This window comes from Scomber scombrus, chromosome 21 (assembly GCF_963691925.1).
Source record: "Scomber scombrus chromosome 21, fScoSco1.1, whole genome shotgun sequence".
In the NCBI taxonomy this organism is placed as follows: domain Eukaryota; kingdom Metazoa; phylum Chordata; class Actinopteri; order Scombriformes; family Scombridae; genus Scomber; species Scomber scombrus.
In genome coordinates, this window is record NC_084990.1 from 8,680,549 (window position 1) to 8,700,234 (window position 19,686).

A 19,686-nucleotide genomic window follows, 5' to 3' on the forward strand; every position below is an offset into this window, starting at 1 on the left:
CTGATAAGAATATCATTTATAAGTTTTGGGAATCCAAACAGCTTAATTTAGAGATAACAAATACGAAGAAATCACACAAATTATCAGCAACTTCATTCTAAAATGATTGGTATCATTTTTCATAAACTCATATCGGCCAAGCCCTGGTGTGTGGTATTTCTACAGCATATGTTTTTGTATGTGTGTGAAAATGTGTCTGTCTGTGCATTTTTCTGATAATGTGCATGTGTGTGTGTGTGTGTGTGTGTACAAGAATGATGCTCCAAGAAGCCTCTGCTAGCTGCAGCATCATCCAGATGCTGCCTCCCTGCCTCCTTATCCCTCCTTTGGGCCAGCTGTCACCACGCAGACGAGATCAGAACAGCACAATGCCAGCGCGACAGCCTCCATTCTCTGTACTGGAGCCTTGTGGAAAAGGGCGACCTTCAGCTGCAGAGCCTATGAGGCATTTCTGAATAGCCACAGTACAAAGCCTTGCATGTCTGCAGTCCAAAGCCCAACGCCTTCATCGTGTGTCTGTTTCAAAGCCCTCAGGAGATTTGGAGAGAATCAATAGGGAATGTTTTTCTTCCAAACCATTCGACACTTTGTTGGGCAGATGAGCAGAACTCTTGTTGCGAGGTTTGTGGGTAAACTTGCTGTATATCTCCTTTCCCACGATGCTATGGTGCTTTACACTTGATCCCTTCTATTGCTTCTCAGGTTTGGTTTGTAAAAGCTCATCCATTTTATTATCAGCAGTTTCCCATTTATAACAGCTGTGTGTAGACGCACTGCAATGCTCAGATATTGTTATCATTACAGAGTAGATATTAGCTGTGAGACAACACTCTAATATTACCAGAAGTGTACAGATATCCCTGCTCTGTAGGCTCTTTGTTGTTATGGTTACAGATACCACCAACTCAGCCGCCATCCTCTTGACAACAAAGGTCTGTTCGGTGATTTGATTGGTGAACTCTCTGTTTGTGAAACGAGGACTACTCAGACATGGTGTCACTGTCCCACCACAAAGTCGTGACAATCATTCACCAGTACCAACAAGCCTCAACTTCTTCACACAAACATACACATAGATCTGCACCTTTGACCAACCCTGGAGTTGGTGTCTCCACTCAGAGATTACTTATGCCACCACTCCACATGCATCCTTTCCCCCTCTTCGTCTCCCTCATATCCTCTCTCACACAGTCACCTCTGTCTTGCTGTTGGTCACAAAGTAGGGCTGTGTGGGGAGGAAGTGTTGGCTGTGGCTCTGGCCTCTGGTGCTGTGGAGCTGGTTCGGCTCCAGCACGGTACACTGAGGCCTCTTGTGCCCGTAGGTCTTCCTCCGGCCCACTGTCTCAGTCCCATCCCAACCCTTCAGTCCCAACCCCATCGCATGCCCAGTCGCAATGGTGTTGGAACTGTACGCCAATGGGCGGCCCATTGTAGCCGAGCTGGAGCCAATGGCACTCTCAGCATGCCTGGAGATGCCCAGGGACATGCCACCTGGCATGGTCCCCGCCATGTGTGCCAGGGAGGTAGCCCCCAGTCCTGGCTGCTTGCTACTGTGGCTGTGGGCATGACTGTGAGTGTGAGTGTGAGTGTGAGCACTGTGAGAGCTGTGGGCAGCGTGGCCATGGCTGCCTTTGGGTTTCTGGCCGTTCAGCTTCAGTCCCCCTCCTCCACCACCTCCGTGCCGTTCTGTCGGGAGGGTTGACATGGAGGAGATGCTGGGCATCTCTGTGATGTAGGTGGCCACTGGCTCTGGAGTCAGTGGACCCAAGGAGGTCATAGGAGTCATGGAGGTCATCGGGGCGAGGGAGGTCATGGGCGTCATAGAAGTCATGGGTGTCATAGACGTCATTTGCGTCATGGGAGTCATCTGGGTCATGGTTTGGTTCATAGGGTTGGAGGTCATGGGGTTAGAAGCCATAGGGTTGGTGGTCATTGCGGGAGTCATCGATGACATGTTGCCCATGGAGGGTCTGGAGTTGCCCATGGGTTGGAGAGGAAGGCCCCCCTTCGTTGGCAGCTCTATCATCAGTCGGCGCTTGTTGTAGATTTCACCGTTGTACTTGGCAGCTGACAAAAGAGGGAGAGAAAGAAACAAAAAGCTAATGAATATGCTAAAAGGACATTAAATATCTGCAAAGGGGGACAGCTGCAATCTTGGGTTAAAAATCTGAATACATTTGCTCCCTCCAATTTTGCCATTTGCTCCTTTTAGACTGTGAAAAAAACAACAACAACAATATCCTCAGCTCGTCTGTTTTTCTGCAGCAGAACAAAAATAAAATAAAAATGTTACAGAGAGTGACTCATGAAATCAAATGCATACTAAGACATGCGCATGTGAACGCACACACTCACAGGCTGAAGTTGGGATAGAAAACATCCCATTTCCTTTTACTCCCACAATCTGAAAAGGTCATAAAACAAACCTGTGTACTTCAACTTTGTTAGTCAGCCTACCTTCATCTGATTGACCATCTAGGGTGTCAGGATTACTGTAAACGCCTGCATATGGAGGCCTGTTGGGCCACTGGAGGAGTGAAATCAAAAGTAAGCTGAAAATGTCTCCTCCATCTCGCCCGTTCCTCCTTCATAAAGCTAAGAAAACATCTAATTTCTATGTGGTGGCAAGGTTTCCACTGGAAGAAAGATCTGGTGGCCATGTTTTCCAACATGGCGACATGTCCCATGCAGATGTAACTGTTTGTAACTCCAAACTTTGAGAAATGGAAATTAATTTCTCTTTGTAATACAGAATAATAAAGAGAAGATTTTGAGAAAATCTTGTTCCCTTCCTTTCTATGTAGAAAATAAGGCCAGTCCTATTCCAGAGCTACAGTGTTTTCTAAAACAAGAGTATGGATCTGGTTTTGTGTGTCAGGGTGTGTATGGTGTGTGATTCCACTTGCTATCTATTCAGTAGTGCAGGTTTAGTGGCAAACAGGAGAATTTTGCAAGGGAGTTGAAGAATAAGGGTGGGGGCACAAAGGGATGTCAGGGTTGAGCTGCAATTTGCATCAAAAATTATACTCATACTCCTTTGTGTATTGTGAATTATCATCCATAAATCTGCTTAAAAACTTGAAAAAAGATCATATCACTCCCTATAACTACAGAATCATCTTGAATCATCTTGTCTTTAGTATCAAAGTAATCCAGTGATAGCTGACTGTTCATCCATGATTACACTGCAAACAGGGACTGATAATGTCCCACCTGGCATGGTAATGGTGCTAATTTTCTGAAATGTAATCAAATATAGGCTAAAAATACACTCTAACTCACTAAATCCAACATTATACAATGTTATACTTCTTGTTTAAAATCCCCAAAACATATAACCAAAACTGAGAACATTGAAGAATAATAATAGTAGTGAAACATGTTGTACGATCAATATTGTTATGATATTACTTGAGACCCCCTCCTCTATTAATTAAGATACATTACAATACATTTTCACTGTGTAACGTTGCCAGTTCATAATGAAAAGCCTGAGTGTGCTGTGCTGTGACTGAACAGTTCATGAATCCGCAAAATAAATGGCAGCACAGAAATAGATGCAGGCCTGCCGTCCATCATTCCTCCACCCAACATAACACCAAGCAGAGTTGAGGCGTTAGACAGTCTGAGTGGTGTCTGGCTGAGGCGACTTACATCAAGTTACATATGCAGCACTTGACATTTTTCAATCAGACAAGAAAGATGGAGAAAAACCATTTAATGTATCAACTGAAATCTGTTTAAAGGTATAGTTTGCATTTTTTGAAGTGGGGTTGTATGAGGGACTGTGCAGACCGCCATCTACTGCAGGTAATACACTAACTATGGATAAGTACCTCACACTTGAGATGGGAATTCCAGCTCTTTTCAATGAGCCAGATCATTTGGCTCAGCTCAGCAATAAGTTGGCTCTTTGGCTTTTGATTTAGTGCCACTTCTAGCTTTTATAAATCAGCCAAATTTTGCTATGTTTAGACCTATGAATAGAATGTGTGCACATATATCACTTAATTATTCAGTGTAACTATAGTAAATCTTATCATTTCCAGAATACCATAATTTTTTCATTATGTTTGGTATAAAAACCTTAAGTAATAATGGAAGGACTGAACTGTTCTGTTCTGTGTGGTGTGGGTGTGTCTGTCTCTATTCTGTTTTTCCTGCCACACTTTCCCTTCACACCTGCCCTACATCTCTTCGTTAGCCCTGCCCTGCTCCCAGTGTCTTTCACAGCCAATCACTCCCAGTCTGCACTTGTGTCTATCACCTGTTCCCCATCCCCTCATTAGTTCTGCCTGTATTTAAGTCTTGGTTTTTTTTATTCATTCTTTGTTGAGTCCTTGTCTGTTTTTTAGCCAGTTTATTTAGTTCAGCTCTCCACTTATCAGTTTTGTGTGCACATCCTAGCAATAAAGTTTTTTTTTTCTGTAGCCCTGCTTTTATCTTTGATCTTTTGCATTTAGAGCCACCTGTTCTGCATGACAAATAAACCCCACTTAATTAAATGGGTAAATCAGTGAGAAAATAACACAGGGCAGCTGCAGTCCCCCACCTGCTTTTAACCTGATGGTATGATCTTTTTTTGTCATCACACGTGACTGGTTGCATGCACATGCACATCAGCACAACATTCAGTCAGTGAATGGAGTCCGCATGGCGAAAAGATCATGCTGTCATTCTGTCTTGTATAATTTTAAACAAACAAAGCGCTCATCTTTCATAAAAAGGAGCTGACTCATAGAGTGACTTCCTCACTTCAACAAATGCAAACTATCCCTCTTTAACTGGTAAAAAGTGTGAAGTATAACATACATATACAGTATATATACATACTGTATGTATCACAAACAGAATTAGCACGGATGCTTGATTGTGCTTTATGTCTTGGTCTATGCGTTTCCCTGTATCTTCTGAATGTGTGTGTGTGTGTGTGTTTCTTTAGCCTCAGCCTCGGAGCAGTCAGATTTAATGCCTCCACATTTTTTCCTCCCTCTGTCAGTCACTGTCACCAAGCTACCGTCTCTCTTATCGCTTCGAAATGTGACCTTTTTTTTCCTTCTGTCGGTTTCACGTTCACAGTCGAGTCATTACTCTTTAGCCCTTGTTGCCTCCATGTCCTTGAAGATAAAGTTAACACACTCAGCGAGTTTGCTTTGCCGCTGTAACTATAAATCTAGTTTATTGCTCTGTGAATAGGAGAGAGACGAGCGAGCGGCCCTGTGGGAGGATGGCAGGAGTGGGGGGGGGTTGTGGAGAAGGGGGTTGGGGTGGGGAGGAGCGGCAGCAGCGTCTCACCACCCCTGGGGATCAAACTTGCTCAGGCGACAGGTGAATCAATCCAGCGGCAGTCAGCTCAACGGTGCACACATCCAGCGGTGTACGTGAGTGGAAACGGAAAACACCGCTGTTACTCAGTGTGGGCTCTGCATGCCTCTGCCTGCGAAAGGCCAGCATCCCACAGAGACTTACACACATTATGCATCAGGAAAGAGGGGAAAAAAATCAAGCCCTGCTCCTCTGACGTCCCTCAGGACCAATAACATAAAGAACTCATTATGGTTACAACAGTATGTCAGTCTGCTTTTTTTGTCTACTGGCAAGGTGATTGTGTGTAACTTTTGAAAACCTGCAATACATTTATTTTTCCATTTTTAAAAATGTGCTCTTGAAGCAGACACAACTAAATCAATGAGCCGAGTGAACGTTCCCTTGTGGCTTTTAGTGATGCATTTTATGTGATTAGTTCACTTGGAGTTTTTTCTGTGGGAAAAGAAACGGTACCAACTGGGAAAACAAGCTCACTGATTCGAATCAGAGCAAACAAACTATAGGTTTCAAAAAGGTAAAAGACAGGATATCTCAGCCTCTGCTGCATTGATTTTGACCATTCTTTTATAAATCTCTCTGCTGTGCAACATTGTGCAAGTGCAATGTTAAACAACAGGAGTTCTCCTTTTAAGATATCACTTCCCCATGTTGTTCCAAAACAATAAACAGATGCCTGGGGGGAAAAAAACTCCCTTTGTGTCTCATTTGTGAAACCTCATTTGCATGTAAAGAGGATTATAGAAGATTAAATATCCAACTGAGGTGTGATGGTATATGGTTTATAATCTGCATGCTCTCAAAAAAGTTTTAAATAATTCCATACTGATACAGATGTTTTGCTAAGCTTGTCTTGCATACAAAACTGCAATAATCACTGAAGCAGCAGGTGGGGTTTGTGGTTATAAAGTTTTTAGAAAAGCAACCTTGTGACTTGCTGGTTGGTTAGTTTTATTCCCTAAAATCAGAAAAGTGCTTTCAGACTGGATTCCAAATGTGAAAATAAATGCAGGACAGGAGCAAAAAAGATCAAATAACTGAGCAATTCCTTCCCAAATAACGTCAGACTTATTTAGCAGACCATCCGTGAAAAACTTCTTAACAGCATGTAGCATAGCATGAGAGAACACAGCCGCCTCTGTAGTGTTCATGGCAGTGTTTGCATTGAGCAGAGCACATGTGTGTTAGACGTGGGCCATAATTGGTCATTTGTACTTGTAGAAGACTGCGTCCCCCCTCTGGGCTGAGTTACAGCTCTGCATCCGGGGACCTTTATTAGTTGGTTTGTGCCTCGGACGATGTTAGAATTCGATAAAGTGACCTTATATAGATGCACATGGGGACAGTGGAGATGGCTATTGATTGACAGAAGTGTGGCTTATCAGTTGGATGGTAGACCATTGGGAAAGTGGCAGAGGCAATTAAAGGAAATGCGCGGGGGGGATTGGTTGGAGGGTGTTTGGAAAGGTGGTGTTGATCTGGTTCTATTTCTCAAGGGTTCAACAGGCGGTGAAAACACCGGAGCGGGGAAGAAAAGAAAAGCAAAGTCCATTTATGTTGCTCAAGATTAGTGTCGCTCACAGAAAGGTGACTTCAAAAAGAGCGTCTGCCAGCCTTTTTGTTTTATGTTTGCTATCATTTATTCCCCCCCCCCCTCCCTCTCTCTCCCCCGACACACCCACATATTTTTCACAGCTCATGTGTGACGCTCCCATCATTGGCTCTCAGTAATGGCAGTTTGCCTCCTGGAATCCCGCTCTCCTGAGCTGTATATCTCTGGACAGGTTTTCCAATCATTTCATAGGAGCCTCTTTGAATACCACTTGTGGAATGGAAATCTGTCAGTCAAGTGCGAGCCCAAGGGGGGGTGCGGGGGGTGGTGGGTGCCCTTCAATTACAGAAATGGAATCAGATATGAGGCGCTATAAGGAAGGATCGAGATTAGCAGCCCAATGATTCTTTAAGGAGCGATATGGAGTGTGATGGATTGGATGGGGGGGGATCAGGGGGTGAAAAGGGTGAAGAGGAGATGGTGTATGTAGGAGGGGGAGACAAAAGAAAAAAGGAAAAAAAGGTAAGGAAAGATGCAGAAGAGAGAGAGGGTAGTAGGCGTGATGGTAAAGGTGGCGATATGAAAGAAGGATGGGAAACGGGGAGTGATGGGAGGAAAGGTGCAGGAGTAAAGGTGAGAGGAAATGGAAAAAGAGAGCAGGCTGGAGGCAGATGATCAGGGAGAGAAAAACGAGCCGAAACATTAAAAGTTAGAAGAGCAAACAGGGAAGATAAGGACCATTTTAAATATGAAGAAGCAGATAAGGGGAAACAGGTTAGAGAGGACCTGAAGTGGATGAATGGAAGAATATTGACAGACGTGTGTTTAAAAAAAGTTGGAATGTAATTTCTACATTGCTTTCTGAACCCATTTCAGTCCTTGAAAGAAAAAAAGTGCCTTGTGCAAACCCAAATGGATGAATTTGCTTCATCGTAAATGAACCATTCTCGTAGCTTTTGCACTTTCCCAATAAACTTGAAATTGTGTAACTTAACTTCCAGCTATTTTCCAGAATAGATCATAGCTTTTTTTTCCTTTTTTCTTAAGATTGATTTTATGCCCTCCAGACAGTCACTGCTTTCAGAACCTGCCAGTACATTATAACAATCTACTTGGAGAGACTTCTTCAGAATAATAATCAATCACAGTGAACATTTGGTCTTTGAATAAAAATGCAGTTGCTGCTCTGAGAAACGTACAACAGTAAGTCACTGAAATGTCTTTTTGCCATTTTGTAAAGCATGTTAATTACAATCACATTATGAAACAATTTAATGTAGAGCTTGGAAAAAATGGCAACAGCTGAAAATGAGGTTTTAGTGTGCAGAATAGTCTCTTGTACCATTGGGTATTCTGTTTATTGATCTATTATATCTATTATCTCATCCACTCAGTTATTATGTGTATTATAACCTGGAGTTAAATAGCTGTACTAAAGAATCTGCTGCAAGGTCACAGTGGATACACAACTGTAACTCAAAGCCTCCAACTGGAATGAAGTCTTACATGTAAGACATATATCACAATTAAATGCAAAAACAATGTGTAACAAATTTATTAGCGCGGTAACGTCTGATTTTCTGCCTGACGATGTGGTTAGTGAATTTTAACAAATGTTGCCAGAAGTTTACCTTTTTTAAGTTGTAACTCTTCTGCATCCACCTGCCTCATCTGTCTTCCTTACACTTTGAGATTTCTTACATTTTCCAAAATGCCACCCTCAATCCCCCCAGCACGTGCTGCATTGATCTGTTTCTTCTGTGTGTAGGAGATGAAAGGCAAGCCGTAGCTTGTCATCAGAGAGTAAGGTTTTCCACATGAGAAACAGTGAGGTTGCGTTACTTCCTTAAAATTGCAGCACGTCTCGTGGCTGCACTGAACTCTGATTTATTAAAGCTCCTGTCAGTGGAGAAACTGGCGTCTCTTTCCTCGTTGGATATTGGTGCAAAATGTTGAGTTGAGGATAAATCCCTTTGTTCTTTGATAACTGCACAATTTCCTACAATCAAACACAATTGTACCTGTGCTGAAAATATCCTGACATTGCCTGATGTCTATATTTGGCCAGTCATGTGAGATTTATAAAAATACACCGCCAATACAATAAATTGAGATACCAATGTTCAGAACTCAAGATGAGAGCGTTAATCACTATTTTCACTGCTGTTCTTTTAAGGCTCGCTCTCCTTTTAAGCTCAAAAGTGTTGTGTCCACTTGTCACTTGTTATTTTCTGTGTTCTCCGTTTTGCTGGCGGTTATATAAGCTGCTACGATAATTACACAACATCCTTGTGCTTCTGGTACACAAAGCCATATTCAGCATTAACAAGCCAGATAATCTAAGGTTTTACTGTAACGTGTCTGGTAGATGAGTCAGTGCCCTCCACATACAGTGTGGAGTAGGGATGACATTTACATCTACAACAACAGAGGAAGATCACATCTACATTTGTCATCAGAAGCAGATATTTTATTTTTCTGCTTCTCAGCACGCAGGAGAGACCTTCTAAAGCGAGCACTTGTATGATTATTTTTTTAATAAAAGAGCACAAATGCTGACAAATAGCATCGTGTAGCTGTTTATACAGATATCTCAATGTGTTTGTAGATAATATCTGGTGGGAATGGGCTGAATGCTGAATCAAGTGAGACTAGGATACCTGTCTAGCATAAACAAGCTGACAGACACACTCTGAAAAATTCACAAGTCAATCTCAAACGAATGCATGCTATTAAATAGTGATGCCTCTGCCAATAACATATGGGCATGGAGAGGCAAATTCAAATCAGCTGCACTGGTAACTGAGCTCATTGAATTTGGTAGCTAGCTGTCAAACAGCTTGATAAGCAGGCTGTTACTGTTTTACGCCATGCCCAGTTTGGTAGCTCAATCAATAAACACCTGTCAAATCTGCTCGCATGACTGCTATAGTTTAGTCACATTGTTCCCGCAGACATTAGGAAAAATAATCTGACCATTTGTGTTTGGATCTCAAAGCATGGGGGAAAATATGTGAGAAAGAAGTAAGCAATTAATAAAACAAAAACCCCAGTTCTCATTTTCTAAAGATTCACTGCCAGCTCAGGATGCATCAGATGGTGACTACACTATCAAGAATGGGGGAAGCCCCGAGACTCATTGCGATGATGATGATGCATCCTATCACTGTTATAGTCAGAGCCAGCAGCAACAGCTGGAGAAATCAACACCAGTTTTTTTTTTCAACCAAAAGCACAATATCTAGTACACCCCCTATCCCAAACTGTAAAAAACAATCTGTTCTTCTTCATTTCAAAATTTAGAGATAATAAGAGAACCTGACACTCACCCACAGCCTTCAGGGATGCATATTTGTTGAGATCCTTGTTTTGCTGCTGCTGCTGCTGATGATGCTGCTGTTGCTGCTGCTGTTGTTGCTGCTGTTCATACGCGTGAGCCAGCTGGCTGAGGGCAGGGTAAGGGTGCTGCTGGCCCATGTTGGAGCCCGGTGCCACGTTGTTGTTGATCTGACCACCTTCTGTGGGCAAAGACACATGATAGGACGTGGTTACAATCAGGTTTGGGATAGTTTTAGACATTTCTAGGAGATAACATGCTTTCTTGACAAGATGAGAAGATAAATACTACTCTCATTGTTTGTTAAATATGAAAAAGCTAGGAGATGGTCAGACTATCTTTGCATAAAGCCCTTTTTCTACTTGGGTTTTTTCATTGATGAAACAAAAGAGCAAAATTAACATGTTAATTAGTGAGCTTTAGAGGCGTCAGTATGTGGATTTTGTTACCTTCAGAAAGAGCCAAGGTGTTTCCCCTAGTTTACAGTCTATGCTAAACTAAATATAGCAATGGACAGATACTTGAGAGTGGTATCAATCTTCTCATCTTACCCTCGGTAAGAGAAGAATAAATTCAAAATACTTCATTAAAGTTTAACGTCACACCTGATAAAAGACAGTGTTCTAAACTGGGAAATGCCTTTTTTTAAAAACACTTCATAGCCACGGGAAATAATGTTCACACGTAGCAGTTCCCAGGACTTATAAACACCCACTCATGACAACACCATCAACTGATAGACATCACCCTACAGCTGCAACCCACTGTATGCCATGTTGGCTAATACACATTTGGACAGAATCCAGAGTGTTTTCTATTAGTACGCTGATTAGCCGCACCTGCTTTCGACACTTCATCAGTGGTTTTTACCATGCATGCTAGTACATTAATGTCAGTATTAAAGCTGAAATACTGCTGTCCTGGAGTATGAATTTCAGTTTATTACTGAATGCGAGAGATTATTTATGTACTTTTGTCATATCAGGCTAATTGGGGTTAAACTGCAACACAAAAGAGCGTCACTCCTTTCTATCTGATGTATAAACGCTAAATTCTGGTATCAGGCATTGTAAGTGAACATTTAAATTTTTTTACTTTCTCTTCAATTTCTGATGGTATTTTTGTTTCAGTAGAACAACAACTCTTCTTAAAAGTCAAGTATCTTTTGAGGTGGAAAAAATCTAAATGCCAACCAACAGAAAGAATCATTTGATCCTCTGTTTTTCAGCAGATCCTCTTAGCAGTATTACGTCTCAGTGATTCTGTGGGAGTGTCTGACCATCTTAATAGTGCTGACCTAAGGTTTGGAGAAGGCATTTTTGCTTCAGTGCATCCGTTAAACTTCAGTACATGCGGACACACAAGTGCACAAACACACACAAGTACACAAATGCTAAAAATCCCTCAGGAAAACGATTCGAGCAGTATTGAACCCAAGTCTGGACTAAGCTCTCTACCCTTTCGTAACCTTTGCTATGAGTCAGTGAGACACTTCGTTTACTGACATTCTGTTACATCAATTATGATAAATGACATTCACCTTTCAGATTTTTCAAACATACAGTATATCATGTTACCATGACCATCTATCAGTCACCAAATACAGCTTTTAAAGGGTAAACTCTCTTTTGCCCCCTGCTTATGGTCTTAAGAAGTAACAGATGTTAATTACAGTAGCCTGCAAGCAGAATTCGCTAACTGTAATGTATTCCCCTAATTACACAAGCGATAATTAAATTTTAAAAGGTTTTTTGAACGCAGGATTTTACTCTCCAACATCACTGCAACACATACAGTACAGCTGGAATTAGCGGCTTTAAATCGCTGCCTCTGAACTTCAGTAAATCATCAGTAAGACCTCCATAATATGTTGATAATTTAAAAGAAATCCAAGAAATCCCTGGGCTTTATGTTCTGATTGTGATTAGCTGGCAATCAGTCATCCGCACCCCCAGCGTGCTTTAAAAGTAGCCCTTTCAATGGTGCCCATAATTGATTAGTCAATGGATCAGTCTTCCTCCGCACTTAAGTTATATAACAGCGCATGTAGCTGCACGTCCTATGGAAGACACAGAAACCAGATGGCAGAAAAACACATCAACGAACGTGCAGATGGAAAGAAGGGCGGCACCGGCAGCTCCGCACTGTTGTACGAGAGAGAAAGAGAGAGATAGCTATGTGTGGGAATTCAGAGGACACTCTCCAGCATTGTTCTCTCGTTGCACTGAGCCTGACGGATAATTGCAAATTCCTGTAACTGAAGGCGAAGGTATCCTTGCTAAGTGAATACATTCTTTTAAAAGCCGCAATACTGCCACTTGATAATTTGAGAAGGAAGAAAAAGTTAAGAGACAGAGCAAGAGAAAGGAATGAGAAGAGTAGGGGTGGGGGTGGGGGCTGGGGGGTAAAACACCAGAAAGCAATAGAGATAAAAATATGAGAGGTGTGTGAAGGAGAAAGACAAAATCACTTATGCAGAAAACACAAGAGAAGGAGAGTAAAAGACCGACAATCTCAACACAGTCCTATAAATACATTTTCATCCTGTCCTTCCCTTTCAGATGGCCTTTGTTGCTCCACAGCAAACAGAGATGAGGAAGTTGTGTCGCCACAGCCCGACAATATTGATTTCCTCCACCATTTTCTTCCTGTTTCATCTCAGCGGTGCATTGTTGAGCCACGAGCTGCACTCAAAGGTCTTAAACCTGCACCGCTCAACTGTCAAAGAAAAGCCATGTTGTGTTGTTACTAATTAATCACTTAGCCCTGGCACTGGCTCAAACCTCACACACACACACACACACACACACACACACACACACACACACACACACACACACACACACACACACACACACACACACACACACACACACACAGACTGACTGACGAGGTAGAAAGAGAGTAGACTAGTAGAGAGAAACACTGAGGCTGTGTAGAGGAAAGAATAAGAGACGAGATTCCGCAATGTGATGAAACGTCCCGTTGTGCTTGGTGAAAAGTAAAAAACATATGTGTCTGATGAAAGTTCAAAATTGGAAACTATATGACTGGAAAATGCAAGCTTTTATTCTCTTTTGAAACATTTTGTGACTATTTTATCTGATTTAAAGGCTTCTTTTTGCAGTGCCTGTATAATTCACTAAACACTGCTTTGTGATGTATTGAAATGGTTTAGAAAAACAGGCACTCCATCCATTCCACTGAAGGCTACATGAATTTATGTAAAGTGTAACTGAGGCTGTGCGGGAGGGGTTGTGCATAAATTGCAGAAGGTAGAAACACAGACGGAGAAAAAGGCATAGAGGGCAGAATAAGGAAAGGTGGAGCTGAAGGTAACGAGTCATGATGAGGGTGAAAACTCCTTTTTACTCATTTTTTCAATACAATTTCTCTAAAAAACAACATTGGCTCCAGTCACGATGGAAGCCGTGCAGGCCGCTGCTTTACTTTTTATAGTAGGCCAAAATGGGCAATGTGAGGTCACCAATTTTCTCATTTCATAATGGATTTTGTCTGCCTGCAGAGCACAACTGTAAAATTCAAAATCCTATCAAAGCACAGCTGCAACCCCCTGCATAACCCTTCAGCCATTAACTTGTTTGTAGTGAATCCATAAACGTATATACATGAGTGGCAGCACAGAATAGGGAAACCTTTAAAAGCTTCAATTACAGAGAAAATGGACCAGTATGTATACTAAATTGTTACTGTATAAAGAAATCCTGATGTTGTTAATCATTAAAAATATGATGTCATAACGTTTGAATTGTCATAGACTAGGGAGACTCTAAACATGATATATTATATATATATATATATATATATATATATACCAGACTCATGTCAAGTTGGCTGTTGAGCGTGTGACTAACGATCAAATTAGAGCTTCACTGAGCCACGAATAAACATCTGGTTTAAACTGTGATGTTTTTTTTTGTTTTTTTTGGGGGGGGGGGGTAGTTTGTTCGACCTTTTAGGAATACACTTATTTGTTTTTCTGGCAGATTATTAGATGAGAAGATACAATAGATACCACAAACTCATCAAACTGACATATTACCTTAAATGTGAGCAGGGGAAAAACAGAAGATCACATTCAGTGGCAAAAGTGGACTGTTCATTATGCTCCCATCATAATTTAAATAATCTGTTTCTGCAATTTCATTGTGAAGAGTTGAAGTAAATCAGTGTGCTAGTTCAGATTTTCCCTCAGTATCTCCTGCTTCATCCAGTACCTCTTTAAAAAAAAAAAGAAAGTTGGATATGCGTCATTCTTTTTCAATAGTAAACCAAGTTTGAAAGAGAGAAATTCAAAAGCGTTTCAACACCTCCTGTAGGCAAAGTGCGGACAGTGATTCATACATGCTGCAGTGGATTTATTGAATGTTGCTGTATCCACTTCAGGAAGAACATTTTTCTCACTTTATACCACAAAAGTTTAAGTGATGTGGACTGTAAAATTTGCACTGTTAACCGTCCCCTCAAGAAGCATCTGTAGCAAGCTCATCTCTATTGCTCATACATGAAAACCATGACAAGGTGTAATGCTGGTCTTCGTGAATCACGTCAGACTCTCCTATAGATTCCTCCAATATTTACTCAAATCCACTTCTGTTTCAAAGTGAAAAACAATCCGCAATATTTTTCTCCTCTGCTCCTGCTGGCTTATTGAGCACCGTGATTATATTAGGTTCATAGACACACTTAGCTCTCTTGACACACTATGACTTGACATGACTAACACAGATGATTGAGCCTGTTTTGATTTGAGCCTAAATATGTATAATTGCCCACTTATTAAATCTTGAGAAATGAACAATGATTACATCTACTCTACTACTTTCAACCTCCTACTATCCTACTGTCTTCTGCACCAGGATACCTCAAGTCATAATCTTTCATCCCTTAGATTTTATCTAAGAGAAAAAAAATCCTGCGCGTACCAGTTCAGTTCAGTTCAAAACAAACACAGCCTCCTGATGACATCATGACACTATGAACCTCTTTACCGGGTTGACTGACAGCTGTCACCCTGATGTCCATCAGGATAAGGACAGGGACACAGTGGGAGTCTGCTGGAGTGGTCACAGGGCCTCACTATTCTCATTAACTCCCCACAGTTCTGCTAGAAAATACCCCTAATATTAAGACATCAGCAAAATAAAAAGACAGGATGATTAAATGGATTTAGTCAGGAATCAGTACTACTTGACAAGTAGTGGTTATTACAAGATGTTGGGTCAAACAGAATGAACAATGAAGACAAAAATGTAGCACTCAGAATAATTCTCCTCTATACCTCAAATAAATGGTTTGACATTTTGGGAAATAATACTTGTTCACTTTCTTGCCAAGAGCTGAATGAGAAGATCAATACCACTGTCATGTTTGTACAGTAAAAAGAAGCTACCACCAGCAGCCAGTTAGCTTAGCTTAGCACAAAGACTGGAAACAGAGGGATGAACAGTGATATGGCTCTGTTAAAAGGGAACTACCATATATATCCAATACCAATCCATACAAACACCAAAGTGTAAGAAAAATACATTGTATGGGCTTGTCATGTGTTGGATTATCTTTTAGCCAGCTGCAGTAACTACCTGGAATAAATGTGATGCTTGTGTGAATACAATGTGTCATTTTTACATTTTGGCTTTTGTTCTTATTAAAACAAAAGTGATATAATTTGTTTATTAGTGAGTTTTAGCATTGCTGGAAGTCAGGTTTTATTACCTTTGGACAGAGCCAGGCTTCTGGTTTTTGTGCTAAGCTCAGATAACCGGCAAACTTTTCCATTTCAGTCTTAGAATGGTGTCCTCACTTATTTTCCTGAATATTCTTCAACAAAAGAGCTTTTACTTTTACAGCCTTTTCACAAGTAGCCACAGTAGAACAATAAATGTGTAGCTGTCGAAATGGCACACTCTGAGCTCATAGATAATTCAGGATCAGATGTCTCCACCACTGTCTAATAGGCTTTATCTTAGATTGCGTTGACAGTCAAGCTGTAATGGCTAGATATTTAGTGATGGTTTAAAGGTCACAAAGTCAACACAATCAATTAGTTTTGTCATTTTAGGAGCATGATTGTACAGAAAACAAGTTAAAACTACTACAATCAATACATTATTAGATTATGTGTTCATCCCATTTGTAAAAAGACTAAATAAATAACAGCTTTAATTGGACTTTCAAACTTCTAAATATGCTAAGATGATCTGCTCTTGGGACTTCCTCTGTTAAAATGTTGGCCTTTGCCTATTTGACAAATGCTGATGTCCACTGACATCACTGAGTCTGCTGATAGGATGTGGAAAAACACTGGTCACTGGTCTCTGAAGAATTCTGGATGCCATTGAAATATTTATTGTTGACTGGATGTAATCCTGTAAAGGGATGTAATCCTGTAAGAGGGCTCTCACAGTAACAATAGCAAAAAGTGCAGGCCTCCTCATTCGTTTCAATGAGGATGCACTGGTGCAGCAGGGGGTCCCACTGCAGATGTCTCTGCCAAGGTCCTGGCTCCACTTTTCCTTCCATTTAATGCACACTGTCCAACACTGGCCAATCATATGTTTAAGCACAAATATGAGATATTTTTTTAGTGTATACCTTGTAGCAGTGTGTTGATTTGCCAACTATAGTTAATTAGGTCACAAAGTCCAGATATCCTTACTACCGGCATGAATAATTCAGTGAGTCAGATGTTAACATCATAGAGAACAGCTTAATCATTCAGTTACAGGATATGCTTGTTTCATTTGAAACATTTTATTACCTGATATCTTAATCCTGTTGGATATTGCCTGCTTAGCTTCTGGCTTTTTGCCATTTAAATCCTGATATTGTCCAAGTGTTGAGTAATATCCCACAGCTCTCTTTTTCATATTCTCCATCATTGCTGTCATTAGCACTAATAAAAGCCCACTTTGTGTCAATATATGTGAGGGTCAGCACTGAATTGATAAACTTGCAATCATTTTTTACCACTGCAGTGGAAAAAAGCTGTAAATACAAGACTGATATAATAACCACCTACAAGGTTGCTATGGCAAATGTAATGTATTAGCAAACAATTTAATATAGGCTACACATACAAAGACACATCAGAATTCATGTCAAGGTTGTGTTTACGCCAATTCACCATCTCAACAAGGTGAGGGATATTCAAGTTCAACATATAGTCTGAATACAAAGGGGAAGATGCACAGTGAGATATATAACCGACAAAGAGCTTAACGGAGAAACTAACTAACCAAACATTGATTACATAGTTATTGATTTAGAAAACACTGCCATGCAGAAGTCCAAGTGTTAGGTTTAGTTTGCTGCTGACTGCGTGGGAGTCATGTTCACTTCACACCATGTTCATTTAGAGAAAACGTGCTCGTAGGAATGTTTTCATTGTACTTTCTTAGTGAAAAAAGCCAGAGTTCTGACTTATATTCCAATCCTACCAGGTGCACTGTTTCCATAGGCAGATGCTCACTATCTCACAGCCAATTAAATGGCTGCCAGAAGATTTCAAAAGGTCCGTTATTATGATTTTCCTCAGACCTCCATGCGCTTGACAAGATGGATGTCTGGCTGTGCAAGATTACTGCGTTCCAATGTGAAAGATTCATCATTTCCTGTGCACCATTTTTTCTTAAGAACCATTCACAGTTCTGGCTGTTTGTAGTCTATTGTAAAAGTGGCTGTAAATTGGCTTGAAGCTGAATTGTGCCTACATGTTACATCAATCACAGATAGAGGATAAGAATGAGCATTTACCTAAGAGGACTGCTTGATAGAATGAGAAGGAATTATTAGAGAAACAAACTGATTGGATCATGCATTTGGTTTGAAATATATGCCACAGTTTGAACCATATTTTTAACATTAAAGAAAAAGACATTTACATGAATAAACACCGCAGGGCGAAGGCGCAGGAATGTCAGGATTACAGTAAGTGTGACTACACTGATGAGACAGCGCATGGATGATGAGCTTATGACCGCCAGGTAATAGACAGTGCAGTCAGCAACGCACAACATGAGTATGCACTACATAACACTGCAGAGGCAGAGTCATACAGCACCAAAACAGAGTGATTTCAAAGCCGCGCTGGCTCCCTCGTGGGAAGCCAGACATCCAGCATGGAGCCGTGAGGCAATCCTCCCGGGGAAGGAACGGTATCTGCGCTTTTTCTCGTGTCCCAGACAAGAACATATTCTGTGCTGTTACACACTGAAGGGGTGGAAAAAGGGTAGACAACACATTCATTTGTGTCCCTTGATGTGTACTGTAATATTGGTGTGTGTGCTTGTGTGTGTTAAGGATAAAATGAAGGAAAAGAAAAAAACATCGAGAGAGCCAGAGCACATGTATGTAGGAGTGCGTCTATCTCATGCTTGGCCTGACTCCACTGCTACTGGCTGTACAGTGTAATTTCACTGCTTGTTTGATTCGGTGCTGAAAATTGTAAGCAGCTGACTCATCTATTATTCCCTCTTTCTCCTCACTCTGCAATGGATAAACCCTCTTCTTTTCTTCAGCTGCAAAACTGCCTCTCTGTCATTACTCAACCCTCTCCATCTCTCTCTTCCTCTCTCTTGTCATGGCAACAGTATTCTCTCGTGTAGTATTTGCTCTGCAGCACACGGCGAGTTCGCATTGTCCCGCAGTCACCCGCGCCCACATATCAACAGGCAGGCCGGCTGTACTGTACTGAAAAAGTCATTGTTATGCAACCTATGTTATGCTGCCTGCTGCTCTGTAGGTCTGTCTGTTCATCTTTCTCCACTTGTTCTTCACGTGTCTTGCTTGCTTCCACTAGGCTTGTTCTAGGTCACATCCTAACAGCTTTGTCAGGCATTGTCAAAAAAGCATACATGTTTTATTGAAAGGTTTGTTCTAGTTTGGTAAAAAAAAAAAGGCAATTTTATGAGTTATCTTTTGGGTATAACCGAGCAAAGCATTTTGACATTGAATAGATGTTGACACCAAAGTCTGCACCGACGATGGAAACCTGTGTAAACAGTGACTTGAAATGAAAGATGAGACGTGCAGTTGTCCAAAGCTGCTGCCTGTATTGTTTTGTGAAAGTGGGAACGCCAGTAAACATCTTTCTGATATTAGTTTACAACAGTTGAATGACAATACGAATACAAATGTGCATTTTTTTTTAAGTGTAAAGTCCTCTCTGTTTATCATGCTAATGTAAGAGCTGTTGACTGGTCCAAATCATTCACCCTTATGTCACATAGTGCATGTGTGTGGGGTCCTCTCCGTTTCACAGCATATGCATATTTAGTCACACTGAAAATGATAAGCAGGTTATGTGTGAGCCTATGTGAGGCGGGAGTCGAGAGCTCCCTCTTTACTTGCCTTCCTGTCTGTTTACAGTACATAAGAAGCGCTGCATCTCCCTTGACCTCATCCTTTTGGTCCATATCTCTCTCCTGCAGCACAGAAGACAGCAAGAATC

The 19,686-nt window shown here is 41.2% G+C and overlaps 1 protein-coding gene across 1 annotated transcript in view; it reads right to left on the reverse strand.

Annotated features, from left to right (window-relative positions):
* Positions 1-1,183: 1,183 nt before the first annotated feature.
* Positions 1,184-19,686, reverse strand: part of shisa9a (shisa family member 9a) — a 48,665-nt gene continuing 30,162 nt past the window's right edge. Inside the window, exons 3-4 of the mRNA XM_062442960.1 lie at positions 10,207-10,395; positions 1,184-2,067 (exon numbers count right to left, since the gene is read on the reverse strand). Of these exons, the coding sequence (XP_062298944.1) occupies positions 1,184-2,067; positions 10,207-10,395 (1,073 nt within the window). The remainder of the gene's footprint in view (positions 2,068-10,206; positions 10,396-19,686) is intronic.